At 42.9% G+C, this 19,531-nt stretch overlaps 1 protein-coding gene and 1 non-coding gene across 2 annotated transcripts in view; both read left to right on the forward strand.

Moving 5' to 3' along the window:
- KLHL6 (kelch like family member 6) overlaps positions 1–9,658 on the forward strand; it is a 56,168-nt gene extending 46,510 nt beyond the window's left edge. Inside the window, exons 4-7 of the mRNA XM_045903293.2 lie at positions 549–786; positions 5,190–5,392; positions 7,214–7,427; positions 8,770–9,658. Of these exons, the coding sequence (XP_045759249.1) occupies positions 549–786; positions 5,190–5,392; positions 7,214–7,427; positions 8,770–9,071 (957 nt within the window). The 3' untranslated portion in view covers positions 9,072–9,658. The remainder of the gene's footprint in view (positions 1–548; positions 787–5,189; positions 5,393–7,213; positions 7,428–8,769) is intronic.
- LOC123835074 (small nucleolar RNA U13) lies at positions 6,137–6,239 on the forward strand. The gene has a single exon (XR_006788631.1). It is a non-coding gene; the product is annotated as a small nucleolar RNA U13 (small nucleolar RNA).
- Positions 9,659–19,531: the final 9,873 nt, after the last annotated feature.

Below are 19,531 nucleotides of genomic sequence, written 5' to 3' on the forward strand. Positions count from 1 at the left end.
GAGTCCCTGGATCGAGTCCCACATCGGGCTCCCTGCTCGGCAGGGAGTCTGCTTCTCCCTCTGACCCTCCCCCCCTCTCATGTGCTCTCTCTCATTCTCTCTCTCTCAAATAAATAAATAAAATCTTTAAAGAAAAAAAAAAAAAAGAAATTGAAACCAGAAAGGGGTGGAAGGTGGCCAGAAATGAAATTCCAAGGTTCAAGCCTTCAGACCGGGCGGGAAGGGTGAAGTGCATTTGATGATAAACGGACCAGGACTTCTTAAGATAGCAGCAAAAGCAACAATAGGTAAGCTTTGTTGAGTATCTATTATACCCCAGGCCCCTTGCAAGCCAGGCACACTACATACATGATACCATTTCATCTTCACCACAGACCTATGAGGTAGTTACCACTAAAGTCCCCATTACACAGATGATGGAGCTAAGGCTCATGGTGAGGTCACATGGTGGCAGAGTTGGGAACTGGGTTCTGCTCGGTCTGGCTCCATAGCCTGGGCTCTGAACCTCTGTGTCATCCTGCCTTTACGTACTTCCATTGGTTTTCCAGATCATTTCGGAGCGCACCAAGCCCAGGATGCATGAGTTTCAGTCTGAGGTATTCATGATCATTGGTGGCTGCACGAAGGATGAACGGTTTGTGGCGGAGGTTACCTGCCTGGACCCCCTGCGGCGCAGCCGCCTGGAGGTGGCCAAGCTCCCCATGACGGAGCATGAGCTGGAGAGTGATAATAAGAAGTGGGTGGAATTTGCATGCGTGACATTAAAAAATGAGGTCTACATCTCAGGTAAGCAGGAGTCACATAATGCCAAAGCAAGGCCCCAGGGGCACTATGCATTTCCTGAGTGAGAGCCAGGCAACCAACTTAGTAGAATTACTGTGAATGGCGATGGTCTAGCTCTGACTGGATCAGCACGTGGGAACCAGGAGCTCAGGTGGTCTTATCTTGGAAAGCACATTCTTACTTTTTTTTTTTTAAGCACATTCTTACTTAATGGACGCTAACCTGTGAGCAGTACTGTACTAGGATCTGGGGGAGCAGGCAGACAGGTCTGGCCCTTCATGGAAAAGGAAGAAGGAAAGTGATACTAGAGTTTATTTGGTATTTGCTAGAGGTGTAGGGCACTGGGTAATGAATTAAAATGTCTGCTCTTCTCCCCAAACCTGAGCTCTCACCTCAAGTTTACTGTCATACTTTTATTTATTTATTTATTTTTTAAAAAGATTTTATTTATTTATTTGAGAGAGAGAGAATGAGAGACAGAGAGCATGAGAGGGAAGAGGGCAGAGGGAGAAGCAGACCCCCTGCCGAGCAGGGAGCCCGATGTGGGACTCGATCCCAGGACTCCAGGATCATGACCTGAGCTGAAGGCAGTCGCTTAACCAACTGAGCCACCCAGGCGCCCTACTGTCATACTTTTAGATGCTCTAGTAGCACACAGTACTTTGTCATTTCTCACTTCTGAGTTATTTGCTTATTTATAATTGCACGGCGCCTGACTCCCACTAGTCCTTAAATTCCACGAGAGTGAGTACTGTATTGCCAGCACCTGGCGCTGCGCCCAGCTACTAGTAAATGCTTAATAACTATTTATTAAGTGACAAAGTCTCTACCGTCTTTACAGCACAGTAGGTGAATTTACGCTTTGATGGTATTTAATCATCTGCCTCTCACATCAACTCTCTAAGGTAGGTGATTTTAATCTCCAGTTACAAATGGAGAAAATGCAGGCTCGGAAGGATTATAAAATGTATCTGAAGATAGGTCACACACTGGTAAATGTCAGGCAGGGTTCCAACCCAGGTTCTCTGAGTCCCATATCTCCCCAAGACATCAAAAGCCACCCAGCTCTTCTTGGGGCCCCAAGGGAGGAGACAAGCATCCTTTGTCCTCTCTCGGAGGTTTTCTCTAATCTGAACTTGTTTGGGGGAAGAGCTTCTTCCCAGAACTGGCATCCTGCAAAATCAAGGGCAGTTCAGTTCTTCCCTGGGTATGTTAATACCATAGATTAGGTAATAACCCTTATTTATTGATGGGAGGCATCAATCTGCTCACATTCTTTTGGCAACAAGTAGCCCCATGCCCCCCTGCACTGCCAGCCCCCATGCAGGCGGGCTAGGAAATGTAGTTTAGCTCTGTGCGCAGGAGGAAAAGGCAGGTTTGGCAATCATAGTCAGTCTATGTCACATACACTACACATGTCATTCTACAGTTTGTCCTTTCCCTCTGTTAGATTTGTTGTTGTCTGTTGAGAAATGATACAAGCAATGCATGAAGGCAGGCTTGTTACACACAGTTAAATCACAGAAACTTGTACTTCAATTAACAATCTATTTTGGACATAATTACATGTTGATATAATGAATCTATCATATGGATTAAGTCTATTGAATTAATGAAACACAATTTTTTTAGCTTTTATTTTCATACTGGAAAAAATACTGCAATAGGCATTTTATTTTATTATCTTATTTTTTTAAGGATTTTATTTATTTATTTTAGAGAGAGAGGGGAAAGAACAAAAGGGGAGGGAGAGGGACAAGCAGACTCCATGCTGAGCGCGGAGCCCCATGCAGGGCTTGAACCCATGACCCTGAGATCATGACCTGAGCCGAAATCAGGAGTCAGGTGCTCAACCCACTGAGCTACCCAGGTGCCCCATAATAGGCATTTTAATACACATGTACTTATGAACTTGTGCTGCTATTTGGAGAAATTCCTGGAGGTGGTTGTAAGATATGTCAATTTAGAATTTTTGTAGATATTGTTAAATTGTCCTCCAGAAAGTTTGTACCAATTTACAGTTCAACCAGTGTTGAACAACAGTGCCCATTTTCTACATCCTTGCTAATATTTTTTATTATCAATTACATATTTAATAGCCTAGAATATTTAATTCATTTATTCATTAATTCATTAATGATGTTAGCATATTTTCATATATTTATTAGCTAACACTTTATTTTTAAAAAATTGTCTATTCCTACACTTTGTCTTTCTATTGGCTGTTTGTCTTTTTATTATTTTTTTGGAGCTCTTATTATATATCCTTTGCTGTTTGTATTGCAAATAGTTTCCCTCAGACTATGATTTTCTTTTAACTTTGATTTATATTGTATATAGTAACTGTCTTTCTTATGTGATGCTATGTTTCATGTCATGCTTAGAAAGCTCCTCCCCACCCCAAGATCATCAACATCTTCTCCTATATATTCTCCAGTTACTTTTATACCATTTATTTTTTAATTTTATTTTATCCATAATGTGAAAGAAGGATCTAACTTAATTTTTCTCCAAATAAATAGCCAGTTGTTCTAATACCATTTATTTAATGATGTTTATATCTTCCAGTCTCTTCTGTATTCTTTTCATTGGTAAGTTTGTCTCATCTTATGCCAATGCCACACTGCTTTCATTATCATAGCTTTTTACTACATTTTGATGTTGCTGGGAAAGCCTTATTCATTCTTTTTCAAAAGTTTCTTAGAAATTTTTCCAAATTTACTCTTCCAGATGAAATTTAGAATGATATCTTCAAGTTCCCTGGAAGGTTCTGAAGGCACTGAATGTATCAATTAACTTGGGGAGGGTTGACATCTTTGCAATAACCTGTCTTCTCATCTATGCACATGAAATGCTTCCCACTTAATCAGGTCTTCCTTTACATCTTGAAGTAAAAAAATCATAGATTTTTTTTCTTTTTAATACAGTGTACATACATTTCTTTGAAAGCATGTAGTTATTTTATAACTTTTTAAAAAAGATTTTATTTATTTGAGAGAGAGAGCGAGCGCGTGTGTGCATGTGTGAGGTGGGGAGGGGCGGAGGGGGAGAATCTTAAGCAGACTCCCCGCTGACTCCCTGCAGACACTCCCAACACGGGCGGGGCTCAATCTCATGACCCTGAGACCATGACCTGAGCTGAAATCAAGTCGGACATTTAACTGACTGAGCCACCCAGGCGCCCCTATTTTATAACTTTTGACACTACCTAAATGAGGTCAATATCACACATAGTGTTTTGAATAGAGAGCTCTAAAAGGTATACAACCCAAGGAAAAATGGTTAAACTATATGAACAAAAAATTCATGGAAGAGGAAGAAGCTCAGTCTCCCTAGCAGCCAGGAAAAACCAAACTATGACATTACTTTTCTCCATCAGCCTATAAAACAAAACAAACCAAAAAATGCTCTTAATATATGCTGTGGGTAGGGTAGGGGAAGGTCAACCAGGACAGCTGTGGAAGGCTCTTTGGCAACACCTGTAAAAATTTGAAGTGTGTGTGCCCTTGACTTAGAAATCTCACTTCTGGGCTCTACCCTAGAGAAACGCTCACCCAGGACACAGAGCATCATCAGTGATACGCATTGCCCTACTAGAGCATATTTATAAGTCTGAAAAGTACATCTTTTGCTTTAAGTAGTTGGTGGTACTCTGTGCTGATGAGGAATGGTACACAAAGCTGATAAAATATTTTATTAAAGTCACCAAAAAGTCAGTTCTCCTTTATCTTGGTCTCGCGCCCTAACTGAATTATGTATTTTCTGTTTATTGAGAGAGTGGTCTTGAAAAAAAATATTTACCAGCTCATTCTCAAATTACCTATTGTGAGCATCTCATTCTTTTATAAAAAAAATATTTAACAATAGGATAAATCCCACTTATGTTTTTTGTATAGATTGGAGATTTGAACTGAGACAATTTTGTAAGATTTCTTGGTGATTTTTCCAGGTTTGCATTTGTCTAAATAAGTAAGCAAACAGAACTTAAGTGCCTTCTAATTTGGCTGCTGGTCAAGGACCTACCATCATCACCCGCAATGGTCCAACCTCACCTGACCTGCCTTACTTCCTGCCCCTTGGCTGCACAGACACTGAGTCCAGGTGCCTGCTGGCCCCTATCCACCCACATGGACTTGGGTGCAGCTTCCCTGAAGACTTCTCTGAACCCAACTCATTCAGCCACCTCTTCTCTGAACTCTCACGGCACAGAGGTGACACAGGACACAGTCCTGGTACACAATTCACCCCAGCCGCACACTGGCTCTCTCTATCCCTCTGTGTTGGCTATGTCTCCCCAACCAGATGACACACACCTTCACGATTTCTTAAGGACTGTGGGAAATTATGGGACAAGCTATATTTCTTACACATCTGGTGGTTTCTTAAATGCTCTGTATCTCTTCTAGGTGGCAAAGAAACACAGCACGATGTTTGGAAATATAATTCTTCAATCAACAAATGGATTCAAATTGAGTATTTGAACATAGGCCGCTGGAGGCATAAGATGGTGGTGTTAGGTGGCAAGGTCTATGTGATTGGAGGTTTTGATGGCTTGCAGAGGATCAACAACGTGGAGACCTATGACCCCTTCCATAACTGCTGGTCAGAGGTATAGGAGATTTCTTTCTTTGTTTTTTTAAAAGATTTTATTTATTTATTTGAGAGAGAGAAAGAGCACAAGCAGGGGCAGAGGGAGAGGGAGAAGCAGGCTCCCCGCTGAGCAGGGATCCCGATGTGGGGCTCAGTCCCAGGACCCTGGGATCACAACCCGAGCTGAAGGCAGAGGCTTAACTGACTGAGCCACTCAGGCCCCCAGGAGATTTATTTCTATGAGTAACTTTGTATTACTACTTCAAAGCTTAAAAAAAAAAAAAGTATATGCCAATGTAGGTATATGGCTTCTGATTTCTCTGCTCGCACTGAGAACATTGTTGGTGGCTCTGAGCTTCCCTCCTGAAAGGGGCCATTGCTTCAGCATTGCTGATCAGGTCACAGAAACAGCTTCCTTCCAGGTGGGGAAGCTCTGTGTGGGCAAGAGCCCCAGCTGGAGAGGGGAGGCTTGGTCCCAACCTCAGTCTGCACGTCTTAGCTCAGAGTCTCTGTCTCCTCAGATGCCAGCTGTTGTCTCCACAGTGGGCCTACAGGGATCCCTTTACTACACTGTTTACTGAGTCAGAGTCATATGCTGCTTGTAAGACTTTAGCAATTCAACCTTAGGTGTACATCATTGCTAATCAGTGGGCATAAAATTTCAGTTATGCAAGGTGAATAAGCTCTGGAGATCTGCCTACAGATAACAGTACTGCATTTTATGCTCAAAATGCATTTTATGCCTAAAAATGTGTTAAGAGAGATCCTTTTGTAGTTCATAAGCATGATGATTTTGTGTTCATGCCATTGTGTGACACGTGCCTCCCTCAAACCTTGTTACAACCTTGGCACATTACCCTCTGATGTGGGAAAAAATTTGCTAAGAGAGTAGATCTCATGTTAAGTGTCCTTACAACAATAATAATAATAATAATAATAATAATAATAATAATAATAAAAAGTAAAGTGAACTCAATTCCTATATCTTCAGGTTAGGCCCAATCCCAAATTTTCTTTCTCCTTATCAGATAGTATGTCAGAGTATGTTCCACTTTGGGAAGTATAAAACATGATCATCAGAGGCACAAGCAAAGGTAGCCAGGTCTTCATGGCATCCAGCCAAGCAAGATCTGTCAACCTGAAAACTGCTATATAGCCCTTAATATTTATGGGGGTGTGCCCCAGATCTGCTCAACTTGTCAAGTCCCATTACAGAGTTGCTCCATGACCCAAGAGGGCCATGTCAATGGATAAGAGGCTCTGGGAAGTGCCCTTGAGTGCTGTGGGGTTCACAGGGTGGGAGCACAAGTCTGGCTTAATCCCCAAATCTTCATGCTACCCCAGAGTGGGAGTCTGCTTACCTATGGCCACCTGAAACCCTTATACCAGCTTTTCTTCCTAGATGTAAGCAATATGGCCAATACCTGGCACATAGTAGGCACTCAGTAAATATTTTTTAAATGAAAGAACACATGAATTAATATAAATATGCATGTTTGAGAAAGCATTTTCCTCCAACATTGGCTGGTTTCATCTGTATAAATGTTTATTCCTATGTACACCTTTTCTCCCCTGATAGCTGGACTTTGGAAGAAACAGGCTGGAAACATCCATCACTCAGCTTGTTCTAGCCTGTCCTGAGTCTGCAGGGAGGGTGGGAAATACATGCTTTGACCCCTCTGCATCTCAAAGGGAGTCAAGCCCACAGGCCTTGTGACTTCAGGCAAAGGATGCCCAGGCTTGTGTCCCCAGCTCCTGGCCCGTGTCCTGTGAGCCGTGGCAGCAGTCTGGGAGCAGTCTGTAGCTGTGGGGCTGACAGCTTCTCCCGGTGCCTCTGCAGGCAGCACCCCTTCTCGTCCACGTCAGTTCCTTCGCAGCCACCAGCCACAAGAAGAAGCTCTATGTGATTGGGGGCGGACCCAATGGGAAACTGGCCACAGACAAGACTCAGTGTTATGACCCTTCAACTAATAAATGGAGTTTAAAGTCGTCCATGCCAGTGGAGGCTAAATGCATCAATGCAGTCAGTTTCCGGGATCGCATCTATGTTGTTGGTAAGTGAATGAATGGCATCTTATTCATCTGAGGCCCCCCACCCATGCAGTGTTGCAGGTAGATCAGATGAGGCCCTTCTGGGAACTCAGATTCCTGGGTGATGTGGGTGAGGTTGAAAAGGAAGAGAAGATGGGATTGGTCCAGACCTTGGTGGAATTTACCTTCCAGTCCTGGATACAGAAACAGCCCACTTTCAGGGGACATACAAAGCAGACTGACAGTGGGGCCCAGTGGATGAGCCAGAAGTTGCTACAGGAACGAAGCATATTGTAAACATTAGCAAATGTACAGAAATTGAAATGTGCACAGTATATATGATAAATGACGGATAAATAGTAGCTATCATCGTTTCTTATTTTGTGTTAATGGGAATTTTACTCTTTCCACTTGCTTTGGGGGCTCTGAAAAGTTGCATTTAGCCAAAAGGAAAGCCTGGCTGGCCAGACCACAGTTGGCATGTAATTGTTAAGGATGATGGATCTCAATCCTGACTACTCATGAGAATCACCTGGGGAGCTTTTTACAGAACTATGCATAGCTGGAGCTTACCCCAGACCAAATGATACCAGAATGAGAAGGAGGACGCTGGCCAACAGTGCAAGGTGTTTCTAATGTGCAGGTGATTTTCCTGTGCAGCCATGATTGAGAGTCACTGATTTAAGGAGATGCCAAAAATATGTAACTCCAGCAAATAAGAGCTGATCAGAGAAGGCTTCCCGGAGGCAAAATACAGGAAGAGATTAAGGAAAAACCCCTTCTCTCCCTTGCTTCAGGTTTCCTGTATCTGTATGGTCAGTCTCATGACTTCAAAGCGCATCTTAAGATGGTGACGTGGACTGGTGTCCCAGGTCATGCTCAGTCTACAAAGAGATGCCACTGCCTCTAGTCACTGCCATGTGTTGATAGCTTCTCCGCACCAGGCCTTCTGCAGGTGCTTTATGCGCATGGTCCTTCTCATGTCTTAAAACCACCACGGTCTCAGGGCTTACGGTTACAATAACAATGTGGCAGAGCTGGGATGACGAGCTGAGTGCACCCGATGCACCAGGTGGTATTTCCTCCAGGGAGCAGTCTTAGGGTACATTTTGGCACCACCTGAAGCCAACTGTCCTTTTGCACGTGATTAGCGCCTGGCCACAGAGTTTAAAGGGCTCTGCGAAGTGTTTCTAGTGTGAGACTTACTGCCCTGCATACCCACTCAGCTTCCCGGAGAGCCACGAATCTACCCTTTCTATTAGCAAGATGGTAGATTTGACCGAGCAGAAGTAGGATTTTTGTGGGTAAAGGGGAAGAAAACCAGAAGAACAGCGAGATGCCCACCGTGTTTCCCTTCCTCTTCAGGAGGGGCCATGAGAGCGCTGTACGCCTACAGCCCCCTGGAGGACAGCTGGTGCCTGGTGACCCAGCTCAGCCACGAGAGGGCCAGCTGCGGCATCTCGCCCTGCAACAACCGCCTCTACATCACCGGGGGGCGGGACGAGAAGAACGAGGTCATCGCCACTGTGCTGTGCTGGGACCCTGAGGCCCAGAAACTAACAGAGGAGTGCGTCCTGCCCCGGGGGGTGTCGCACCACGGCAGCGTCACCATCAGGAAGTCTTACACCCACATCCGGAGGATCGTGCCCGGGGCTGTGTCGGTGTGACTGCACGAGGGTGCAGGGCAGGGCCGCGGGGGCTCGGGACCGGGTGCCGGGAGACCTTCCTCCTCATCTGTCGCCGGGTTCGTGCCACTAAAGACAGCGGGCTGGGCTTGAGCTACAGGCCCTACACCTGGGCTCCCTGTGGCTTCCCGTGGGACTCCTTGGAAATCACAGCTTTGGGACACTCTAGACCAGCCAGGAATGTTTGCATGACCTACCTCAGGAGGAAAGAAGAAGAATATTTAACATTCAGGACACACCTGTCCCATGTCAGGTTCTGTGCCAGGCACTTGTGTATATCAATTCATTTAACCATAATGACCTGCTGACTGGATATTATCACTTCAGTTTTACAGGCGAGGAAACTGAGTTTCAGAGACGCTAAGGGCTTTGCCCCTGGTCACTCTGATTGTAAGTAGCTAAGCCAGGAATCTAAACCCAGGTCTTTTCCATTGCAAGGTCAGTGGTGTTCTGTCATGCTGTCTATCTCCGAGTAGGAAACAAAAACTGGCTCATTTTTTGTTCTAACAAGTTTGCTAAAGGATTCACTCAGAAAGGCAGGGAAATAAAATTGTTTCTTTTTGTTCTTTTTTTCTTCTGTTAGAGCCTTCAGCTCCTTGTCAAGAGTGTCTCATATGTTGTTTTCTCTGACAGGACCGGGAGATGGGTCTGGGAAGACCTATATGCTTTGGAAGAGATAAAAGACTTTTCCCCTATTGAAACCTCTATTTCTTATATGTACCTTATAGAGATACATTCAGACCAGAACTGTCATCCCCAGACAGAATTGTACCTTCAGCAGAGGGCACTGGCCTGGCCTCTTCGTGTCCAGCACCTGTATTGCAATGTAGAAAGGATTTTCCAGAGACTCAGAATACTTTTTTTTTTTTTTTAATGTAAACATCCCTCCACTACTGACCACTGCAGGAATGGCTGATTCTTTTTGAACTGTATACTTTCTACCTTTTAGACTGTGATTTGAGTCCTTGTGCCTGAGTCCTTGTCACCTTCCTGGAGCCTTAGTTTTCAGGATCCTTTGAAGCCCTTCTATTTGGTTTTCAGATCAGTCTGGCACAATTTGGACTCAAAGAATGGAGTCTGTCCTTCACTCTAAGAGATAGAGCTTTCAGATGAGCTCACTGGAAATTCATTCTAATCCCCAAATTGGGGAAACAGATTAAGAGATCCTGTTTCATGTGCCGTACTTAAAAGCAGCAACAATGGTAACAACATAGTAACTGCATTACCCAGTGTGTTTTATTTTCATCATATGATTTCAAATCTCTACAGAGTGTTATTTCATGGCAGATGCAGCAGATCGTGCTTGTACTTCTGAGTAGTTTGGGAAGTTAGAGATATTAGAGTTGATAGTGTGTTGAATTTTCATAGAAAAGTTATGGTTAGAAGAGGCTAAAGTTCAAAGCTGATTTTAAAAAAAAGGACTTGGAACATTGCAAATGAGATTTCTATGTACGCTTAGGTCATTGAGAATAAATATAAACACATGTCGGTGTGTGAAAAGCTCTGTGCCTTGGGGTCAGGTTAGGTTTAGTTCCCTGCTCCGAAAAGCAGGATGGGAAAATACAAATATATTTGTGGAAATTTAGAACACATTACAGTAAGTGATGCACTTACTCATGAGCACTAATAATCTTAATGAAGCTTTCAACTGAAACAATTTAATCTAGTTCCATTTAGCAAACATTCAAGGTGTTGTTTCTGTTTGTCAAGCCTTGGGGACACCAATGAATAAGACAAATTCCCCCCAACCAAGAAACACTCAAACCGGTAAACAGGCCACGAGTCGACATTGTAATTTTTCTTTTCATCAAGTTAGAGAAAAATGAGATGTGTGAGGTTACATCTATGTCTTTATTGCCCTCCCAGTGGTCATCTTCGAAAGCTGTGCTCTTGGGTCAATGATGTGGCCATTGCTTACATATTTGACTTTTTTTGAGATTGCCTTCAGAAACTATTTATGAGCTATAGAGAAATCATTTTCCCAAGACCATTTCAGGGAAGAACTTCCAAGGAGGATATCCAATGACAACATCAATGGCATATGCAGAGAGGGCCCCTCAGAAAGAGAGTGTCCCTTGTCATGGCAGTCCTTTGATAAGAGTAATTAGCAAATTTTGCGCCCATCAGTGGATCAGCCCTACTCTGGGAAAGTGAGGATTTAGGATCTTTGTGTTATAAATCTGGTTCTAACATCAGGACCCAAGTATCAGGACTAGTTCAGAATATCTAAATGAAGACAAGGGAAGGATTCAGTGTGATATGTGACCAGATATGCAGGTGAATTGTAAAATCTCAGGTGCCTGGCTCTCAAAAAATAGAGATTCTCAATAATGGCATGGGTTGGCAGACAGTTACAGCTGTTAAGGCTGTACAGAATTCTGCACTTAAAGCTGCCAGTCAGCAGCTTTTAGGGAAAGAAAAGAGTTCAAGTAATTTGGGGAAACTTTAAAAGCATATCGGGATTTAAGCTTTTAGGCACTAGCTAGGGATGGAAGCTCTTAAAATCTAATTTCCATTCACAGATAATAAAAAATTTAGTTTGTGTAGCTGTCATAACCCATCCCACCAGCAGGGGGATGAGGCAGATCGGTGCCAGATGAGCCAGAGGCAAAGGGCCCTGGGGACTGAGGCAGGGCATGTGGCTCATCTTGGCCCAGCAGACTGGATCTGGAAGCAGGTCGTGTGAGGGAACAGAGCGCCCCTGGCTGGGAGGAAGAGGATGAGCTAGGAGGAGGAAAAGGAGGTAGGTTTAAGGATACAGGTCTAGAAAATGATACCATGGTCCCTAGAGTTTGTGAGCATGATTCCATTCTCAAAGGCAAGGGAGATAAGGAACAGGTGGTTCAGGCAAGTGGGTTCCAGGAGAAGAGAGGCACAAGTTCGAACAGGACTGGCAGCCAGACCCACTTGTTGGGGGGCCTCTGAGCTGCTTGGCTGGGTCTCCTATTTTACTGGACCTAAAGAGAATGAGGCCCAGAGGCTGTGATGGGATGGAAACTGTAGGAGAGGTTAAAGGACCCCAGTTGCCAAGCTGCTCTGAAATGGGCAGGGAGCTAAGCTCACCTGAACATCCACAGATAAATGTTCTCTTCTTAGCCGTCACCACATTCTGCCATCAGTGGCTTCAGGAAATACACACACTCACACACTGCCCTTGAACTCAAACTGTGCTCTCAGGGAAATACAAATATCGTTTGCTTATAGCTGTGAAACTATAGCTTTGCTATTTATAAAAGCACTTGAGGTACTGTTGTCATTTACGAATCCTACTTGATTTTGAAAAAGAAAAGTACTCAGAGTTTTCAAAGTGAGTTAATACCACGGGAATTTCTTATAGAAGGTCCTAATTTGGGGTTGCAAAATCATTTTTTCCCTTAACATCTGATTTGAGTGTTGTATTAGATCTCATAATCTGAAGAGACATCCTTCATGGAAATCCACAAATATCTCACATATGGCTCTTGCAAAACCAATTTTGACAGGCTGAATTTTCATATTTATAGGTAAAAGAGTTGATGCTTAGTTGACCAAATCCTTTAAGCATTTTGGTTACGTGAATTTGTATTTTTTTAAACCATCAAACTAAGGATATTGTTTATACATAAATATACAAATAAAGTTTGTATTTATTCAATAACGTGTGGAATGGATAAGAATGTGTTTTACACTAGGTGAATTTTTTTTGCTTGTTTTAGTTGATATGAGTAAGTGGTATCTGAATAGAAATTAATTTAGGAGGTGGAAATTTAAAACATTTCAGTTGGTTCAACAGAGTTCGATAAAATCATAGGATAGAATTGATCAGAGGTGGTCTATAGAATGGCAAAAAAGCAGACAGCTTTTCCCTCCCTGAAGTCTCATTGCCTCTTTGAACAAGCTTTTACCAACCCACTTGCAAGCTGTATGACTCTCATCCTGCCTGCATTACCCCTTCTTACAGGAGGCCCCCTTCTAGGTTTCTGATTTCTGGTCTGACTCTTAACCCTGCCTTCACCAATGTCACTGTGTTGTTTCTGAAGCCTTAACCGACCTGTGTTTCTCAAATCAGGGCACATGGAACTTGGCATGTGAGACGGAGAGCTGTAGTTTTTGACCACTGGAAAACTTGTCATCGGTTTCGTTTGTTTTGGATAACATTACGAAGATCCTATGCCACTGAAAAGGAAAACGAGGTTTTGAAGAAATGTAGGCTCACATGAATAACTTTAGACCATTCCTCCTGGCCTCCCTGGAAATAGAGGTTCTGGCTCCTCTGCTTTGGGGACTCTGGGTGGAAAAGCTTGGGAAGCACAGCCCTATCTCACGGGAGGGAAGTGCTCTGGAGTTAATCCTGGGCAGTAGCTCCCGACAGCCAGCGCACCAGCTGTGAGTCAAAATGGGGTTTTGACCTTCAATTCACTGCTCAGCCCTCCAGTTTCCCTGCTGAGCTTAAGTGGTAATCTGATGCCTGGGCTGCTTGGCCAGGGCCTGGCATCTGCCCAGCTTTCCTTGGCTCCTCTCCCCACTCTTGGTGCTCTCTGCTGGTGTGTGGCATCCTCTGGACCAGCCTCCTTTTCACTGGAGCTGTGGCCATTATATAGGATCTCAATTCTCCCCTACCTCCTGTGGGCTCATACTTCATCTTCTGTTCTTTTTTTTTTTTTTTTTAAGATTTATTTATTTGAGAAAGAGAGCACGCGCACCAGCGGGAGGAGGAGCAGAGGAAGAGGGAGGGGAAAAGGATCTCAAGCAGACTCCCTGCTGAGGGCAGAGCCCCACGTTGTGGGGCGCAGTCTCACCCTCCTGAGATCATGACCTAAGCCGAAACCAAGAGTTGGACGCTTAACCGACTGAGCCACCCAGGCACCCCTTATTTTCTGTTCTTATACACAGCTACAATTCAAGACCCTTGGTGCTGGGGACTAATTTGGGTCAGATCCCCCCCACTCCCAAGCTGCCCAGTATCAGCCTGCCTAATTACCAATCACTCTGGTTTCCCTTCCATGCTTGTTTCTAACTCCTAGGGATTTTCCTTTTCTTCTTGCATACTCAGATAGCTCCTTTGTTATTGATTCCTGCATGACAGGCTACCTGGACACCCATGCCTGCCCCATCTCTGGTCATCCGCCTGAGTCCCTAACCTGCTGCCTCCCCTGGGGTCTCCAAACACAGAAACCTCATTACCCTTCTTGTGTTGACCTCTAGCTATCCTAGCACCATAGTATCTCTCAGGTCCCCTAATTTCTGAAGTTTGGAGAAAGAGTAAAAGAAGAGAGGAGATTTCCTGACTATAAATTCTTTAAAAAGGTTTGTGTGTAAGGAAACTTTACTTTCCCTTAGTAAAACTAATCCAGTTCCTCCAAGTTTGCAGTAGAGGGAGAAACTCCCAGGGGGGACAGAGAGTTGGATCTCATAGTTCCAACTCTTATCCCTGTAAGGAAAGAGTCCTATACATGGCTCTTAATTTCCCAAAGGACATCACAGACCAGGCTGGAACAGCTGAATAAGACTTTACTAATGACTTAGAGATGCTATAGGGAAATAAGCACAAAAAGGAGCAACTCTCTGGGTGATGAGGACGACAGGATTCAGCTGTCTTTGAGAAGCAGCGTTATCCTTAGGAGGGGGTGGGGTGGAGTGGGGATGTACGTGTGTGCGTGCGTGCGTGTGTACGTGCTGTCCACAGTAAACAAAGCCGGACACAGTTAAAGCAGAGAAAACAGATTTTATCCAGTAACTACTTTTTTTTAAAATTCTTATGTTAATCCCCATACATTACATCATTAGTTTTAGATGAAGTGTTCCATGGTTCATTGTTTGTGCACAACACCCAGTGCTCCATGCAGAATGTGCCCTCCTCAATACCCACCACCAGGCTAACCCATCCTCCCACCCCCCTCCCCTCTAGAACCCTGTTTGTTTTTCAGAGTCCATCGTCTCTCATGGTTCGTCTACCCCTCTGATTTCCCCCGCTTCATTCTTCCCCTCCCGCTACCTTCTTCTTCTTCTTCTTCTTTTTTTTTTTCTCTTAACATATATTGCATTATTTGTTTCAGAGGTACAGATCTGAGATTCAACAGTCTTGCACAATTCACGGCGCTTACCAGAGAACATACTCTCCCCAGTGTCTATCACCCAGTCACCCCATCCCTCCCACCCCACCCCCCACTCCAACAACCCTCAGTTTGATTCCTGCGATTAAGAATTCCTCATATCAGTGAGATCATATGATACATGTCTTTCTCTTTTTGACTTATTTCACTCAACATAATACCCTCCAGTTCCATCCACGTTGTTGCAAATGGCAAGATCTCATTCCTTTTGATGGCTGCATAATATTCCATTGTATATATATACCACCTCTTCTTTATCCATTCATCTGTCGATGGACATCTTGGCTCTTTCCACAGTTTGGCTATTGTGGACATTGCTGCTATAAACATCGGGGTGCACATACCCCTTCGGATCCCTACTTTTGTATCTTTGGGGTAAATACCCAGTAGTGCAATTGCTGGATCATATGGTAGCTCTATTTTCAACTTTTTGAGGAACCTCCATACAGTTTTCCAGAGTGGCTGCACCAGCTTGCATTCCCACCAACAGTGTAGGAGGCTTCCCCTTTCTCCGCATCCCCGCCAACATCTGTCATTTCCTGACTTGTTAATTTTAGCCATTCTGACTGGTGTGAGGTGGTATCTCATTGAGGTTTTGATTTGGATTTCCCTGATGCTGAGCGATATTGAGCACTTTTTCATGTGTCTGTTGGCCATTTGGATGTCTTCTTTGGAAAAATGTCTGTTCATGTCTTCTGCCCATTTCTTGATTGGATTCTTTGTTCTTTGGGTGTTGAGTTTGATGAGTTCTTTATAGATTTTGGATACTAGCCCTTTATCTGATATGTCATTTGCAAATATCTTCTCCCATTCTGTCGGTTGTGTTTTGGTTTAGTTGACTGTTTCTTTTGCTGTGCAAAAGCTTTTTATCTTGATGAAGTCCCAATAGTTCATTTTTGCCCTTGCTTCCCTTGCCTTTGGTGAGGTTTCTAGGAAGAAGTTGCTGCGGCTGAGGTCAAAGAGGTTGCTGCCTGTGTTCTCCTTTAGGATTCTGATGGACTCCTGTCTCACATTTAGGTCTTTCAACCATTTTGAGTCTATTTTTGTGTGTGGTGTAAGGAAATGGTCCAGTTTCATTCTTCTGCATGTGGCTGTCCAATTTTCCCAACACCATTTGTTGAAGAGACTGTCTTTTTTCCATTGGACATTCTTTCCTGCTTTGTCAAAGATGAGTTGACCATAGAGTTGAGGGTCCATTTCTGGGCTCTCTATTCTGTTCCACTGATCTATGTGTCTGTTTTTGTGCCAGTACCATGCCGTCTTGATGATGACAGCTTTGTAATAGAGCTTGAAGTCCGGAATTGTGATGCCGCTGGCTTTTCTTTTCTTTTTCAATATTCCTCTGGCTATGCGGGGTCTTTTCTGGTTCCATACAAATTTTAGGATTATTTGTTCCATTTCTTTGAAAAAAGTGGATGGTATTTTGATGGGGATTGCATTGAATGTGTAGATTGCTCTAGGTAGCATTGACATCTTCACAATATTTGTTCTTCCAATCCATGAGCATGGAACATTTTTCCATTTCTTTGTGTCTTCCTCAATTTCTTTCATGAGTATTTTATAGTTTTCTGAGTATAGATCCTTTGTCTCTTTGGTTAGATTTATTCCTAGGTATCTTATGGTTTTGGGTGCAATTGTAAATGGGATGGACTCCTTAATTTCTCTTTTTTCTGTCTTGTTGTTGGTGTATAGGAAAGCCACTGACTTCTGTGCATTGATTTTATATCCTGCCACTTTACTGAATTCCTGTATGAGTTCTAGCAGTTTTGGGGTGGAGTCTTTTGGGTTTTCCATATAAAGTATCATATCATCTGCAAAGAGTGAGAGTTTGACTTCTTCTTTGCCAATTTGGATGCGTTTGATTTCTTTTTGTTGTCTGATTGCTGTGGCTAGGACTTCCAATACTATGTTGAATAGCAGTGGTGATAGTGGACATCCCTGCCGCGTTCCTGACCTTAGGGGGAAAGCTCTCAGTTTTTCCCCATTGAGAATAATATTTGCTGTAGGTTTTTCATAGATGGCTTTTATGATATTGAGGTATGTACCCTCTATCCCTATACTCTGAAGAGTTTTGATCAAGAAAGGATGCTGTACTTTGTCAAAAGCTTTTTCTGCATCTATTGAGAGGATCATATGATTCTTGTTCTTTCTTTTGTTAATGTATTGTATCACATTGATTGATTTGCGGATGTTGAACCAACCTTGCAGCCCAGGGATAAATCCCACTTGGTCATGGTGAATAATCCTTTTAATATACTGTTGGATCCTATTGGCTAGTATTTTGGTGAGAATTTTTGCATCCATGTTCATCAGGGATATTGGTCTGTAATTCTCCTTTTTGATGGGGTCTTTGTCTGGTTTTGGGATCAAGGTAATGCTGGCCTCATAAAATGAGTTTGGAAGTTTTCCTTCCGTTTCTATTTTTTGGAACAGTTTCAGAAGAATGGGTATTAATTCTTCTTGAAATGTTTGGTAGAATTCCCCTGGGAAGCCATCTGGCCCTGGGCTTTTGTTTTTTAGGAGATTTTTGATGACTGCTTCAACTTCCTTAGTGGTTATAGGTCTGTTCAGGTTTTCTATTTCATCCTGGTTCAGTTTTGGTAGTTGATACATCTCTAGGAATGCATCCATCTCTTCCAGGTTATTTAATTTGCTGGCATAGAGTTGCTCATAATATGGTCTTATAATTGTTTGTATTTCTTTGGTGTTGGTTGTGATCTCTCCTCTTTCATTCATGATTTTGTTGATTTGGGTCATTTCTCTTCTCTTTTTGATAAGTCTGGCCAGGGGTTTATCAATCTTGTTAATTCTTTCAAAGAACCAGCTCCTAGTTTCGTTGATCTGTTCTACTGTTCTTTTGGTTTCTATTTCATTGATTTCTGCTCTGATCTTTATGATTTCTCCTGCTGGTTTTAGGCTTTATTTGCTGTTCTTTCTCCAGCTCCTTTAGGTGTAGGGTTAGGTTGTGTACTTGAGACCTTTCTTGTTTCTTGAGAAAGGCTTGTATTGCTATATACTTTCCTCTTAGGACTGCCTTTGCTGCATCCCAAAGATTTTGAACAGTTGTGTTTTCATTTTCATTGGTTTCCATGTATTTTTTTAATTCTTCTTTAATTTCCTGGTTGACCCATTCATTCTTCAGTAGGATGCTCCTTAGCCTCCATGTATTTGAGTTCTTTTCGACTTTCCTCTTGTGATTGAGTTCTAGTTTCAAAGCATTGTGGTCTGAAAATAGGCAGGGAATGATCCCAATCTTTTGGTACCGGTTGAGACCTGATTTATGACCTAGGATGTGATCTATTCTGGAGAATGTTCCATGGGCACTAGAGAAGAATGTGTATTCCGTTGCTTTGGGGTGGAATGTTCTGAATATGTCTGTGAAGTCCATTTGGTCCAGTGTGTCATTTAAAGTCTTTATTTCCTTGTTGATCTTTTGCTTAGATGATCTGTCCATTTCAGTGAGGGGGATGTTAAAGTCCCCCACTATTATTGTATTGTTGTCAATGTGTTTCTTTGCTTTTGTTATTAATTGCCTTATATAATTGGCTGCTCCCATGTTGGGGCATAGATATTTACAATTGTTAGATCTTCTTGTTGGATAGATCCTTTAAGTATGATATAGTGTCCTTCCTCATCTCTTATTACAGTCTTTGGTTTAAAATCTACTTTGTCTGATATAAGGATTGCCACCCCAGCTTTCTTTTGGTGTCCATTAGCATGGTAAATGGTTTTCCACCCCCTCACTTTCAATCTGGGGGTGTCTTTGGTTCTAAAATGAGTCTCTTGCAGACAGCATATCGATGGATCTTGTTTTTTAATCCAGTCTGTTAGCCTGTGTCTTTTGATTGGGGCGTTTAGCCCATTTACATTCAGGGTAACTATTGAAAGATAGGAATTTAGTGCCATTGTATTGCCTGTAAGGTGACTGTTACCATATATTGTCTGTGTTCCTTTCTGGTCTATGTTGCTTTTAGGGTCTCTCTTTGCTTAGAGGACCCCTTTCAAGATTTCCTGTAGGGCTGGTTTTGTGTTTGCAAATTCCTTTAGTTTTTGTTTGTCCTGGAAGCTTTTTATCTCTCCTTCAATTTTCAATGACAGCCTAGCTGGATAGAGTATTCTTGGCTGCATATTTTTCTCATTTAGTGCTCTGAATATATCCTGCCAGTCCTTTCTGGCCTGCCAGGTCTCTGTGGATAGGTCTGTTGCCAATCTAATGTTTCTCCCATTGTAGGTTACATATCTCTTCTCCCGAGCTGCTTTCAGGATTTTCTCTTTGTCTATGAGACTCGTAAGTTTTACTATTAGATGTCGGGGAGTTGACCTATTTTTATTGATTTTGAGAGGGGTTCT

This window comes from Mirounga angustirostris, unplaced genomic scaffold (assembly GCF_029215605.1).
Source record: "Mirounga angustirostris isolate CCGP_5_RB_7025 unplaced genomic scaffold, mMirAng1.0.hap1 SCAF_1, whole genome shotgun sequence".
Classification (NCBI taxonomy): Eukaryota; Metazoa; Chordata; class Mammalia; order Carnivora; family Phocidae; genus Mirounga; species Mirounga angustirostris.